The sequence below is a fragment of the Phyllobates terribilis genome, unplaced genomic scaffold (genome assembly GCF_046119375.1).
Source record: "Phyllobates terribilis strain yellow unplaced genomic scaffold, ASM4611937v1 Scaffold_13__5_contigs__length_258822181, whole genome shotgun sequence".
Classification (NCBI taxonomy): Eukaryota; Metazoa; Chordata; class Amphibia; order Anura; family Dendrobatidae; genus Phyllobates; species Phyllobates terribilis.
The window spans coordinates 115,299,836-115,313,424 of record NW_027362773.1 but is presented as its reverse complement, the minus strand read 5'-3'; the positions used below and the strand labels follow the sequence as shown (position 1 = coordinate 115,313,424).

The 13,589-nt window shown below is 45.7% G+C and overlaps 1 protein-coding gene across 1 annotated transcript in view; it reads left to right on the top strand.

The window, feature by feature from the left end:
* Positions 1–1,421: 1,421 nt before the first annotated feature.
* The window catches only part of NXF1 (nuclear RNA export factor 1), a 43,039-nt gene continuing 30,871 nt past the window's right edge, over positions 1,422–13,589 (top strand). Inside the window, exon 1 of the mRNA XM_073658481.1 lies at positions 1,422–1,576. Coding sequence (XP_073514582.1) covers positions 1,549–1,576 — 28 coding nt within the window. The 5' untranslated portion in view covers positions 1,422–1,548. The remainder of the gene's footprint in view (positions 1,577–13,589) is intronic.

Below are 13,589 nucleotides of genomic sequence, written 5' to 3'. Positions count from 1 at the left end.
ACCATTCTTGACTGGCCCAGCCAGAGCCCTGACCTAAACCCAATTGAGCATCTCTGGAGAGACCTGAAAATGGCTGTCCACCAACGTTCACCATCCAACCTGACGGAACTGGAGAGGATCTGCAAGGAAGAATGGCAGAGGATCCCCAAATCCAGGTGCGAAAAACCTGTTGCATCATTCCCAAGAAGACTCATGGCTGTACTAGCTCAAAAGGGTGCTTCTACTCAATGCTGAGCAAAGGGTCTGAATACTTATGACCATGTGATATTTCAGTTTTTCTTTTTTAATAAATTTGCAAAAATTTCCACATTTGTTTTTTTTCAGTCAAGATGGGGTTCAGAGTGTACTTTAATGAGAAAAAAATGAACTTTTTAGAATTTACCAAATGGCTGCAATGAAACAAAGAGTGAAAAATTTAAAGGGGTCTGAATACTTTCCGTACCCACTGTAAGTCTGGTGATCGGCTGCAGAGGTCACATGATGTAGATGGGATGTCACTGATGCGTTTTGACAACAAAGACTGCCAGGGAGCCGAGGAGCGGCAGGGGGTAAGAAATGCTGATTTATTTTCAATCCTTTGTGACATTTTTCTGTAAAACCGGAGTATTGTCTATAAAGGATGTATATAAATGGCATCGTCCATCTGTGAGAACGGGGGTCCCGTCTGTCCATGTCTCTGCACATCCATCCAATCTTGTGCCTGGTAGGGATCCCAGCACTGAGACCCCCATGAGTTCGGACACTTTAAAAGGGTCATCTGGTACCGCTCACTTCTGCCTTGTGGGATGACGTCTAAGCGCACACCAGCCAGGGGGACTACACCTGCTGGGGGGAGCAGACCTGCTGGCGGGGCCTACACCTGCTGGGGGGCGCAGACCTGCTGGGGGGCACACACCTGTCGTGGGGCGCCCATGACTGCCGGGTATGGGGCACATGGTCTAGTCTACAACCGAAGTGAGAGATGATAGACATCCCCTTTAAGGAGCCCCACGGCCCCCATCGCCTTGCTGTCATCACATCATGTGACCACGACACCCAATCACTGGACTGGGATGACTAAAACTGCACCAAATGTTATATTGGCAATCACGTTACAAGGTTCCTAGCGGTAGGAAGCCTGCTACAATGAAATGCCGCCCAATTATTAGATTAAGGCTGATTTATGATAACTATATGATGTTGAAGCCATAAAAGCAAAAAAGAAAAAAAAGTTACCCTCCTCCCGCCAAAAAACAGAAACACAAAATGAAAAGCAAAAAAAAAAAAAAAAAAAAAAAAAGAAAAGCATGGACGGAACTATTACAGCATCAAGCAACGGGGAAGTCGCGTCGCCCCCTGCGCTGCGCGGCGCTTGGCTCAGTCCACCCTCTCCAGTGCACAGACCATGTGACCGCTCTGCTGCACCTCCCGCCCACACGCCTGCGCTGCCTGCGTCACTTCCTGTGGGGAGACGGGCTAGTTGCTACGGTGATTCGCGGAGAGCTGGAGGCGGACTCCTTCAAGGGGGAAGTGACGAAAGGTCGGAGCCCGAGTTCGAGCGAGCTAGAGATGGCGGATGGCGGCCGGTCCTATATTGGTAAGTTTATTGGACGTGAGTTTCGTGCGCCGGACTGAGGCGATTAATCTGGAGATTAATATCGGCCGATGTACAAGTCGGAGCAGAGGTTTGTTTCATAGAGAGTGTGTGTGTGGGCGCAGGTGCGGGGCTTCCCTGGACTAGAGCTGGGATACATGGCGGGAGCAGGGGTCACCGAGTACAGGTGTGGTATCATAGGGAGGTGACTGAGAAGGATGCTGGCTCATAACGGCGAGCAGGAGGATGCGCGCGGGGTGGTTGGGGAGTGAGATGGGCTTGTCGGGGTGAGGTGGGGGGGCGCCCGCGGAATGGTTGGGGGGTGAGGCGGGAGTGAGATGGGCTTGTAGGGGGTCAGGTGGGGGCTGAGGCGGGAGTGAGATGGGCTTGTAGGGGGTCAGGTGGGGGCTGAGGCGGGAGTGAGATGGGCTTGTAGGGGGTCAGGTGGGGGCTGAGGCAGGAGTGAGATGGGCTTGTAGGGGGTCAGGTGGGGGCTGAGGCGGGAGTGAGATGGGCTTGTAGGGGGTCAGGTGGGGGCTGAGGCGGGAGTGAGATGGGCTTGTAGGGGGTCAGGTGGGGGCCGAGGCGGGAGTGAGATGGGCTTGTAGGGGGTCAGGTGGGGGCCGAGGCGGGAGTGAGATGGGCTTGTAGGGGGTCAGGTGGGGGCCGAGGCGGGAGTGAGATGGGCTTGTAGGGGGTCAGGTGGGGGCCGAGGCGGGAGTGAGATGGGCTTGTAGGGGGTCAGGTGGGGGCCGAGGCGGGAGTGAGATGGGCTTGTAGGGGGTCAGGTGGGGGCCGAGGCGGGAGTGAGATGGGCTTGTAGGGGGTCAGGTGGGGGCCGAGGCGGGAGTGAGATGGGCTTGCAGGGGGTCAGGTGGGGGCGCACGGGGAATGGTTGGGGGGGGGGGTGAGGTGGGCATGTGGGGCTTGTCAGGGATGAGGCAGGGCTTTTATACATTCTGTTCTCTCCCCCCCCTATACATTCTGCTCATTTATATAAGACATACCCCAACCAGTATTAAGTGAATTACAAATAATACATATGACCTCACTCTTTGCCACCAAAAGAAGACTCCAGACTCATAGGCTGTGTGCCCACGATGCGTTTTTAATGCGTTTCTGCAGCTGCGGAAACGCATTAAAAACGCTTGGTAGAAGGCCTGCCATGTTCCCCAATGATAATCAGCATGTGCTGTGCACATGCTGCGGAAATTTCCGCTGCGGATTATCATTGCGGAAAAAAACGCAGCACTACCAATTATTTTGCGGAAGTGCTGCGTTTTGGTCGCCATTGACTTGCATTAGAACGCGCCAATTCCACAAGACTGCATCTGTACTTGCGTAATTGGCGCGTTCTAATGTGCGGATGGTACCCGGGTGTAGAGGAGAGGAGAGTCTCATCCACACCCGGGTACCATTAAAAAAGTTGTAAAAAAAGAATAAAATAAAAAATAAATATATACTTGCCTTCCAGCGGCCCTCGCTGTGCTCCTCCTTGCTTCCCGGCACTTCGTGATGGAATGAAGGACCTTCACTGACGTCAGAGTCATGTGACGTGTCACGCGAAGCTGACGTCGGCAGGTCCTTCAATCCACCGCTGCCAGCAGCCGGGATGGTGAAGCAAGACAGCGCGGGCCATCGGAGGGTAAGTATACTTTTATTTTTTGACATTCTCTCGGTCACACTATATAAATCCATGCCGGTTGCATGGATTTATATAGTGTGACCAAGTTGACAAGCACTTTCCAAGTGATGCTAAAATCGCTTGGAAAGCGCTTGTCAATCCGCATGCGGAAATGCATGTGAAGAACGCTTCACATCCGCATGTCCCTGGCAGGAAAACGCATGTACAATCCACATGCGTTTTTTCTGCCAGGGAGATGCAGAAATGCTCAAAAAAAATCCTGAGCATTTCTGCATCGTGGGCACATAGCCTTAAAGAGTAAACACAATATAAAAGGGGTGTCCACTAATAGACAATCCACTTTCTATTAGCTCCAGTCTGCTGTACAAAATAATAAAAGAATCTGCATAATTGCCTCTGAGTCCAGTGCCGATCTCGCCAAGGCGTCTCCCAGCAGTCATAAACAATGTCACGTGAGCGATGCAGCCGATGAGAGGCCGATCGGCTGCAGCCTTCCATTGCTATACTGCATCTTCAGGTAAAGGATCTTTTGATACCAGGCTATATCTGGTCACCTAATGTGGGTGGAGAGCATCCCCTCCTTTTCGGTGTGCACTCCTCCTGCTGTGCCCAAATATTGTGTGGTTTTTGACAGTATTTTGGCTGTTACCACCTGCAATTCGCCTTCATGCTGACATCATTAGTAGTAGCTGAGAAAATGGGTAATGTAATGAAGAAAAATTATCTAATGATTCTCAGGTGAATAATTTGACCTTGAAAATTAAATTTAAATGACCATTCCCCTTTGAAGCTGTGGTTTGTTGGATGCTGTGGACTATGGACAGGGCACACGGTCAGTAAGAGACAATAGTTGCCCTCCAAGGATTGTGTCATAAAGAGTGTATGTCACCTACCCACGGAATAAATGTATGATCGCCAATAACATGTAGGTGGAACCACCAATCATCAAGGCCAAGTGGGTCCCAAGGTCCCCTGTGTGGATTAGGTAGCTTCATTCACACTCAGGATTTTATAACTCTTGAGGTCCCAATGGTTTAACCTTTAAGGATCAAGGTTGACAGTAGTTTATGGGACAGCCCCTCTCTCTTTCAGCTATGACAATTAGCTCTGCATATTGAATGTTTTGAGCAGCTGCAGACTTTACATTTGGGCTCTGGTGTCATGGCTTATGAGCTCTACATAAAATCCATTTTCCAAAAAATAGTCATAAATCCTATTGACTTATATTGGGGTCTGTTGGATCCAGTATGTTTCACTGCAAGAATATTGCACCCCACTGTACTTTTCTTCTTGTCACCCTTGGATAAGGCCTAACTATCTTCCCATGAGTTATGAGTCTTTTTTTGCACAGCGTTCACGGACAGGCTAGGACTTGTATGGGACTGCTGCAAATAAATGAAATATGAGGTCAGTAGAGTGGGTGTTTTTTGTAATGAGACAGATAATTGCACTTTTTAGAATAAACCATGTACCGATGACTGCTTGTGATTAGCTCCCTTGGGAATATATTATGCATGTCATTAATTGGCACTGGGGTACAGTATCTCTTAAGGGTCCTTTATTCAGTGGGGACATTGTTGTTTACTTAGTGCTAAACTGAATATATAATGATACAGTAAAATAAAACAAGGGTGTAGCGGTGGGTTGATACGGTTTGCGGAAAACCTATTGCTACATTTTTATCTGTTTTAAAGTAAACCCAAGAGAGTTGATAAGGGGATAAAATAGCGATTTCCATGCCCTAACCTCTTATCATGATTTTGATCAGTACATTAGTGGCAATGTGAAAATCTAAGATAGAAACAAAATTAACATATACCCTGCTATAAGTAAGTAAAAAGCAATAGTGCATATAAATAACATGGCACTTAGTAATCAAAAGTGTAAAAGCCACCCCACCAGAGCCAAGGTGTACTCAGTCGGGACGGTCCTAACCTCTAGTATTAAAATTAGTGGCAATGTGGTTTGCGGCTTTGAGTTATGTCTTAGGGACCCCTTACACATTAGACTATAATCAGCGACTGTGTAATGTGTATGGGGCTTCCTAACTCTTCACTGACAGCTGATGTTGGGAGAGAGAAGAATCCGGCACATTGGATTTCCAATTGCTGATGTTTGTCCTATGGGAGGTGAACCATTGCCAGAGGAGTCTTGCTGTGGCTCTGTCATGGAGAGCACAGGAGTGCTCGGCCCAGCCGCTTCTTGTGTATTTGGGCACATGGGAGAGATAACGGTCTGTTCGGAGAACAGCTATCTTATTTGCATGGTGGCCAGCAGGCAGTGTTTCACTAATAGTTTATTAATGGTGGTGTCTGTTGGGACTAGAAACCAGATTTTTTTGGGATGGCAGCTATTGGCATAGTTGCTACAGAACTAAGGTAGAGAAACACAGAACTTGCTCGGATTGGAAGACCTGTCTCCTGACCTGCGATACCTGATCCAAATGAATATCTGCAGTAATTTGCTCAAGCCTGGAGATCCAGTGGTCAGTCCGTGGCTTCCGATCCAACCATGATCCATGTTTCACAGATGTGAAACCAGCCTTTAAGGGGTTGTCCAGGTTTGAGACAAAAGTTTGCAGTGACTCTGACTTCAGTCTGCTGAATCAAAAACAGCCTGCGGTGCACACGCTATCATGATTCCTCGTTATTTCCTGGGAAAGTGGACCATAATTTGAACGCATGTATGTGATTTGCATACCTGCAGTTAATCGCTAAATATGCTCATCTGGCTTCTTTCAATTCACTTCTAATGAGAGAAGCCAAATTTGTTTAGTTGGCGAGTGACTGCATGTATTCAAATCCCATACATGCATTCACATTTTCGCCTGCCAATCACACCGGCAATATAATAATAATAATAATAATTTTTATTTTTATAGCGCCAACATATTCCGCAGCACTTTACAAATTTTAGGGGGGACTTATACAAACAATACAGAATAAACATAACTCATATCGAAAGGAGTGAGGGCCCTGCTCACAAGCTTACAGTCTGAGGAAATGGGGGAGACACAAAAGGTAGAATGTACATATATTGTATAATGCAGCCTTGATATACTATATAGGATAAATGATACATGGACTGGTCGCCTGCCAGTATGTGTGCAGTCCTGACCGAGGCTATTATGTGCATGATTGGTATGAACCTTAAATTGAAGAAGATTTAATATGAGGGAAAACTGGGACGGACAACTGGGATGGACAGATAGTAGTGTGTGGAGGCGATACGCCAGTCTAAAGAAATGGGTTTTTAGGGTCCGCTTGAAACTGTGGGTATTGGGAATTAATTGAACTGTCCTGGGTAGTGCATTCCAAAGAATTGGCGCTGCACGCGAGAAATCTTGGGAGACGGGAGTGGGAAGTTCGGATTATGGAGGATTTTAGTTTTAAGTCACTGGAAGAACGGAGGGCACGTGTAGGGTGGTAGACTGAGACAAGGGAGGAGATGTAGGGGGGTACTGAAGCATGGAGCGCTTTATGGGTAAGCGTGATAAGTTTAAATTGAACTCTATATTGGATGGGTAACCAATACAATGACTGGCACAGGGAAGAGGCTTCGGTGTAGTGGTTGGCGAGGAATATGATCCTGCTGCATTAAGGACGGATTGTAGAGGGGAGAGTTTAGTAAGAGGGAGCCCGATCAGTAGAGAGTTGCAGTAGTCCAGACGAGAATGAATAAGAGCGACAGTAAGAGTTTTTGCTGAGTCAAAGGTGAGAAAAGTCCTGATTCTTGAGATGTTTTTGAGGTGTAGATGACATGAACGAGCGAGTGATTTGATGTGAGGAGTGAAGGAAAGAGCTGAGTCAAAAATTACCCCAAGACAGCGGGCATGTTGCTGGGGAGTAATGGTTGAGCCACAAACGGAAATGGCAATATTGGGCACAGGTAGGTTAGTGGAGGGAGGAAAGACGAGTAGTTCAGTTTTTGACAGATTCAGTTTTAGGTAGAGGGAGGACATAATGTTAGACACAGCAGAAAGACAATCACTGGTCTTTTGCAGTAATGCAGGGGTGATGTCCGTAGCAGAGGTGTATAATTGGGTGTCATCAGCATAGAGATGGTACTGAAAACCGAATCTGCTGATTGTTTGTCCAATGGGAGCGGTGTATAAGGAGAAAAGAAGGGGGCCTAGGACTGGTCCTTGAGGAACCCCTACAGTAAGGGGAAGGAGAGAGGAGGAGGAGCTGGCGAAAAACAGAGATAGGAGGAGAATTAGGAGAGAACAGTGTCCTTGAGGCCAACAGTGCGGAGCATAGAGAGGAGGAGCTGGTGATCCACAGTGTCAAATGCTGCAGAGAGATCCAGGAGAATCAGCAGGGAGCAGTGACCATTAGATTTAGCTGTTAGTAGATCATTAGAGACTTTAGTGAGGGCAGTTTCAGTAGAATGTAAAGAGCGGAAACCAGATTTTAAAGTGTCAAGAAGAGAGTTGTCTGAGAGCTAGTGGATTAGATGGGAATGGACCAGGCGTTCCAAGAGTTTAGGGATAAAGGGAAGATTGGAAACAGGTCTGTAGTTGGCCATGCAGTTCAGGTCAAGAGATGTTTTTTTAAGTAATGGATGTATGCTGGCGTGTTTTAAAAGAAGAGGGAAAGATACCAGATGAGAGAGAGAGAGGTTGAAATTTTTAGTTAGGTGAGTGTTGACAGCTGGAGCAAGGGACTGAAGGAGATGTGAGGGAATAGGGTCACTGGTGCCGGTGGTAGGGCGAGAAGATGCAAGGAGTCTGATCACTTCATCTTCCGTGACTGGTTCGAAATCAGAAAGTGAGCAAGATACAATGTGGCGGGGGAGAGCATGCAAAACGTTTGGGGATTGGGAGAAAATTTGCTGACGGATATGGTCAATTTTTTTCTTTGAAATAATTGGCCAGATAGTCAGCGTTGAGGTCGGTGATCGGGGCCTGTGCTGTTTGATTGAGGAGAGAATGAAACGTGTCAAAGAGTTGTTTAGGATTATTGGAAAGTGAGATTATGAGGTTGTTAAAGTAGGTTTGTTTGGAGAGGTGAAGCGCAGAGTTATATGTTTTCAGCATAAATTTATAATGGAGGAAATCTTCGGGCAGATTTGATTTTCTCCACAACCGTTCAGCGCACCTGGAACACCGCTGGAGAAGACGTGTTTGAGGCGTGTGCCAGGGTTGTCGCCGTCTATGCCGAATTGTTTGTGTAGGAGGTGCGGCTTCATCCAGGGCGCATAGGATTATTTTGTTATAATGCTTCAATGCAGAGTCGGGACATGAGAGGGAGGAGATTGGGGCCAATGATGGTTGCAACTTTTTCATAAATTTCTGGGTGTTAATGGCGCATATATTTCTATAAGTGTGGAAAGTGGGGGGGTCTTGAGTAGAGTCACAGTTCTTGACCGAGAATGAAAGAAGATTATGGTCAGAGAGTGGAAGGGGAGAGTTAGTAAAGTCATGTACTGAGCAAAGCCGGGAGAAGATCAGGTCCAATGTGTTCCCGTCCTCATGTGTAGGAGAATTAGCAAGCTGTGAAAGGCTGAAGGAGGAGGTTAGTGATAAAAGGTGAGCCGCAGATGGGGAAAGAGGATCGCCAATAGGGATGTTAAAATCTCCCATGATTATCGTGGGGATGTCGCAGGATAGAAAATTTGGAAGCCAGGCAGCAAAGGGAATCATGACATCAGTGACTACAGACTTTTGTCCCAAGCCTGTGAGCCCCTTTATTGGGTTTCTCCAGCCATAGACATCAAGATTGTGAATCCTCACATTGCACATGCTGTGAGGATTCTCCAGTGCTGGCATGTGACTGCAAGTATGCACTGTGTATGCATGCGGTCACGTGCAAACTAGACGTGCGCTCAATGCAAGTGGTGGGCACGTCTAGTTGGAATGTGGCTGGAGGTAAGAAAAACACATGACCGCCTGCTCCTAGCACCATAGAATCTTTAAAGTGCCTGCAATGTGAGGATTCATAAGTCAGCAGTCACATAGGGTGATTGCAGACTTGTACCCCAAGTCTGGACAGCCCCTTTAAGTCAGAGATGAGGCTGCAATCGGATCAGACCTTTATTGCTCTGTTAAAGGGGTTCTTTACTGCTCCTCACTGTCTCATTGGTGGTGACCAGTGCTCAAGATGTTAATAGTCTATAAGCTGCCGAGACAAATGCACTGTATTGTTAGAATAAGATGCGTAACTTGATAGTGCACAGGTTGCGGGAGAAGTGTAGGTTTTTAATGTTATCAACACCACTCGCCTCCAATGCAGAAGTGAGTGCCATCGGAAAGCCATCTTAATGGATTAAATCCTTTTGAAAGTACGCCAGCCTCATCAGGTCTAACAGATTTGTACTGTAAAATTTGATAAATCTGCTTGAAAAAGTTCACTTTATTGTTCTCTATAGGGCCGACAGGACATGCCTATGCCTATACTGTTTGGGCAGATGTTAGCTGTAGTCATCCTAGAAACATGACACCCTTTTAGTGTAGTCTGGGAATCTAATGATGGGTCTGTTAGAATTTGCATAAGAAAACTGTTCAATCTGGCCTGACCATGGCAGGGTGAGAAGCCATCTAGTCCAGAAGCGATTAATTTGTGCCAGCATACCGATCCTCGTGTGTATAATCTGCATGCGCATTACAAGTATTAGTAAACCCTTTTATGTAACTCAGCCTACTTACTGATAAAACCGGGAGCTGAGTCAGTGCCCATTATACCTAGCTGCACATTACTGGTTCTAGCTCGTCCACCCCATCCGGTCATGACTGAACCATAATTATAGAGTTTGCTGATTGAAGATATTACTCATCTAAATACCTATCGATTCACAGGAACTTATTTTATCACTAGCTGTACCTGGCCACGCGTTGCTGTGGCTGTCTGGTTAAATGGAAAAGAAAGAAAATAGAAAGTGCACGTAAATATTTAATTTCACTCTGCTTGTGGGTATACAATATTTTTTGTTTCATTGTCTGTGTAGATATAGAGATTGTCTGGTTTGCCGACTCTAGAACACGCAACATATAATTGTCCATGTGAGAAGCAATCCGTGTCTAGATTTAAACCGCACAATTCTAAGGATTGGCCCTGAGCTTTGTTGATGGTGATTGCAAACGCCAATCGAATCTGTTGCTTTTACGTCCAACAGATATACAGTACAGACCAAAAGTTTGGACACACCTTCTCTTTTAACCCCTTCAGGACCCAGCCTATTTTGACCCTAAAGACCTTGGCATTTTTGTCAATTCTGACCAGTGTCCCTTTATGAATTAAAAACTCTGGAACACTTCAACGGATCCTAGCGATTCTGAGATTGTTTTTTCGTGACATATTGGGCTTCATGTTAGTATTAAATTTAGGTCGATAATATTTGCGTTTATTTGTGAAAAAATCAAAAATATGGGAAAAATTTTGAAAATTTTGCAATTTTCAAATTTTGAATTTTTATTCTGCTAAACTAGAGAGTGATGTGACACAAAATAGTTAATAAATAACATTTCCCACATGTCTACTTTACATCAGCACAATTTTGAAAAAAAAAAAAAAATTTTGTAGGAAGTTAGAAGGGTTCAAAGTTCATCAGCAAATTTTCTTTTTTCCAGCAAAATTTGCAAAGCCATTTTTTTTAGTGACCACATCACATTTGAAGTCCCTTTGAGGGGTGTACATGACAGAAAACACCCAAAAGTGACACCATTCCAAAAACTGCACCCCTCAAGCTACTCAAAACTACATTCATGAAGATTATTAACCCTTCAGGTGCATCACAGGAACTAAAGCAAAATGGAAGAAAAAAATGAACATTTTAATTTTTCTAACAAAATTTTTTTTCTAGCCTAAATTTTTTAATTTTCACATGGGTAACAGGGTAAAATACATCCTAAAATTTGTTGGCCATTTTCTCCTGAGTAAACCAATACCTCATATGTGGTCATAAACCACTGTTTGGGCACACGACAGGGCTCAGAAGGGAAGGAGCGCCATTTCACTTTTTGATTGGAAAATTAGCTCCAAAAGTCAAATTGCGCTCCTTCCCTTCTGAGCCCTGCCATGCGCCCAAACAGTGGTTTATGACCACATATGAGGTATCGGTGTACTCAGGAGAAATTGCCCAACAAATTTTAGGATGCATTTTATCCTGTTACCTATGTGAAAATTAAAAAAAATAGGCTAAAAGAATTTTTTTGTAAAAAAAAAAAAAGTATTTTTAATTTTTACGGATTAATTTGTGAAGCACCTGGGGGTTCCAAGTGCTCACTATGCATCTAGATAGGTGCCTTGGGGGGTCTAGTTTCCAAAATGGGGTCACTTGTGGGGGAGCTCCAATGTTTAGGCACACAGGGCCTCTCCAAACGCAACATGGTGTCCGCTAACAATTTGAGCCGAAATTGTTAGCGGACACCATGTTGCGTTTAAAGAGCTCCTGTGTGCCTAAACATTGGAGCTCCCCCATAAGTGACCCCATTTTGGAAACTAGACCCCCCAAGGCACCTATCTAGATGCATAGTGAGCACTTGGAACCCCCAGGTGCTTCACAAATTGATTCGTAAAAATGAAAAAGTGGAAAAAAAAATACTTTTTCATTTTTACGGATTAATTTGTGAAGCACCTGGGGGTTCCAAGTGCTCACTATGCATCTAGATAGGTGCCTTGGGGGGTCTAGTTTCCAAAATGGGGTCACTTGTGGGGGAGCTCCAATGTTTTGGCACACAGGGCCTCTCCAAACGCAACATGGTGTCCGCTAACAATTTCGGCTCAAATTGTTAGCGGACACCATGTTGCGTTTAAAGAGCTCCTGTGTGCCTAAACATTGGAGCTCCCCCATAAGTGACCCCATTTTGGAAACTAGACCCCCCAAGGCACCTATCTAGATGCATAGTGAGCACTTGGAACCCCCAGGTGCTTCACAAATTGATTCGTAAAAATGAAAAAGTGGAAAAAAAAATACTTTTTCATTTTTACGGATTAATTTGTGAAGCACCTGGGGGTTCCAAGTGCTCACTATGCATCTAGATAGGTGCCTTGGGGGGTCTAGTTTCCAAAATGGGGTCACTTGTGGGGGAGCTCCAATGTTTTGGCACACAGGGCCTCTCCAAACGCAACATGGTGTCCGCTAACAATTTCGGCTCAAATTGTTAGCGGACACCATGTTGCGTTTAAAGAGCTCCTGTGTGCCTAAACATTGGAGCTCCCCCATAAGTGACCCCATTTTGGAAACTAGACCCCCCAAGGCACCTATCTAGATGCATAGTGAGCACTTGGAACCCCCAGGTGCTTCACAAATTGATTCGTAAAAATGAAAAAGTGGAAAAAAAAATACTTTTTCATTTTTACGGATTAATTTGTGAAGCACCTGGGGGTTCCAAGTGCTCACTATGCATCTAGATAGGTGCCTTGGGGGTTCTAGTTTCCAAAATGGGGTGACTTGTGGGGGAGCTCCAATGTTTCGGCACACAGGGGCTGTCCAAACACGACATGGTGTCCGCTAACAAATTGGAACCATGTTGCGTTTGGAGAGCACCTGTGTGTGTAAACATTGGAGCTCCCCCATAAGTGACCCCATTTTGGAAACTAGATCCCCCAAGGCACCTATCTAGATGCATAGTGAGCAGTTGGAACCCCCAGGTGCTTCACAAATTGATTCGTAAAAATGAAAAAGTGGAAAAAAAATACTTTTTCATTTTTACGAATCAATTTGTGAAGCACTTGGGGGTTCCAAGTGCTCACTATGCATCTAGATAGGTGCCTTGGGGGTTCTAGTTTCCAAAATGGGGTGACTTGTGGGGGAGCTCCAATGTTTCGGCACACAGGGGCTGTCCAAACACGACATGGTGTCCGCTAACAAATTGGAACCATGTTGCGTTTGGAGAGCCCCTGTGTGTAAACATTGAAGCTCCCCCACAAGTGACCCTATTTTGGAAACTAGACCCCCCAGGGAACTTATCTAGATGTAGTGTATGTGAGTTTGGTGTGTGGTGTGGTGTATACACCACACAAACAACCTCACATACACTACAACACACACACCAACCTGACATAGGTTGGTGTGTGTTGTAGTGTACGTGAGGTTGTTGTGTGTGTGCGTGATGTTTTGTATGTCATGCTAGTGTGGGTGAGTTCTGTAGGGAAGGTCAGGATGTGTTTAGTCCGGGGACATGTGATGAATTTTGAAACATTCATTCAAGTCCCGGTTTATCAGGACACGTTTCACATTGGAAACGGGTGACCTTTCTTATCCCCCTTTTATGGCAGACCCGGCACCTTTTTCTTACCGTGACCTCACCAGGAAAATGTTGCCCTGGTACCACACGGGAGACTCGAGTTCCAGGGGTGCTGGGGCCCGCTTCTTCTTCGCTTCTAAAAATCAGGGCCTTTATCACTGCCTCCTGGAAGTTGAGGAAGGTGT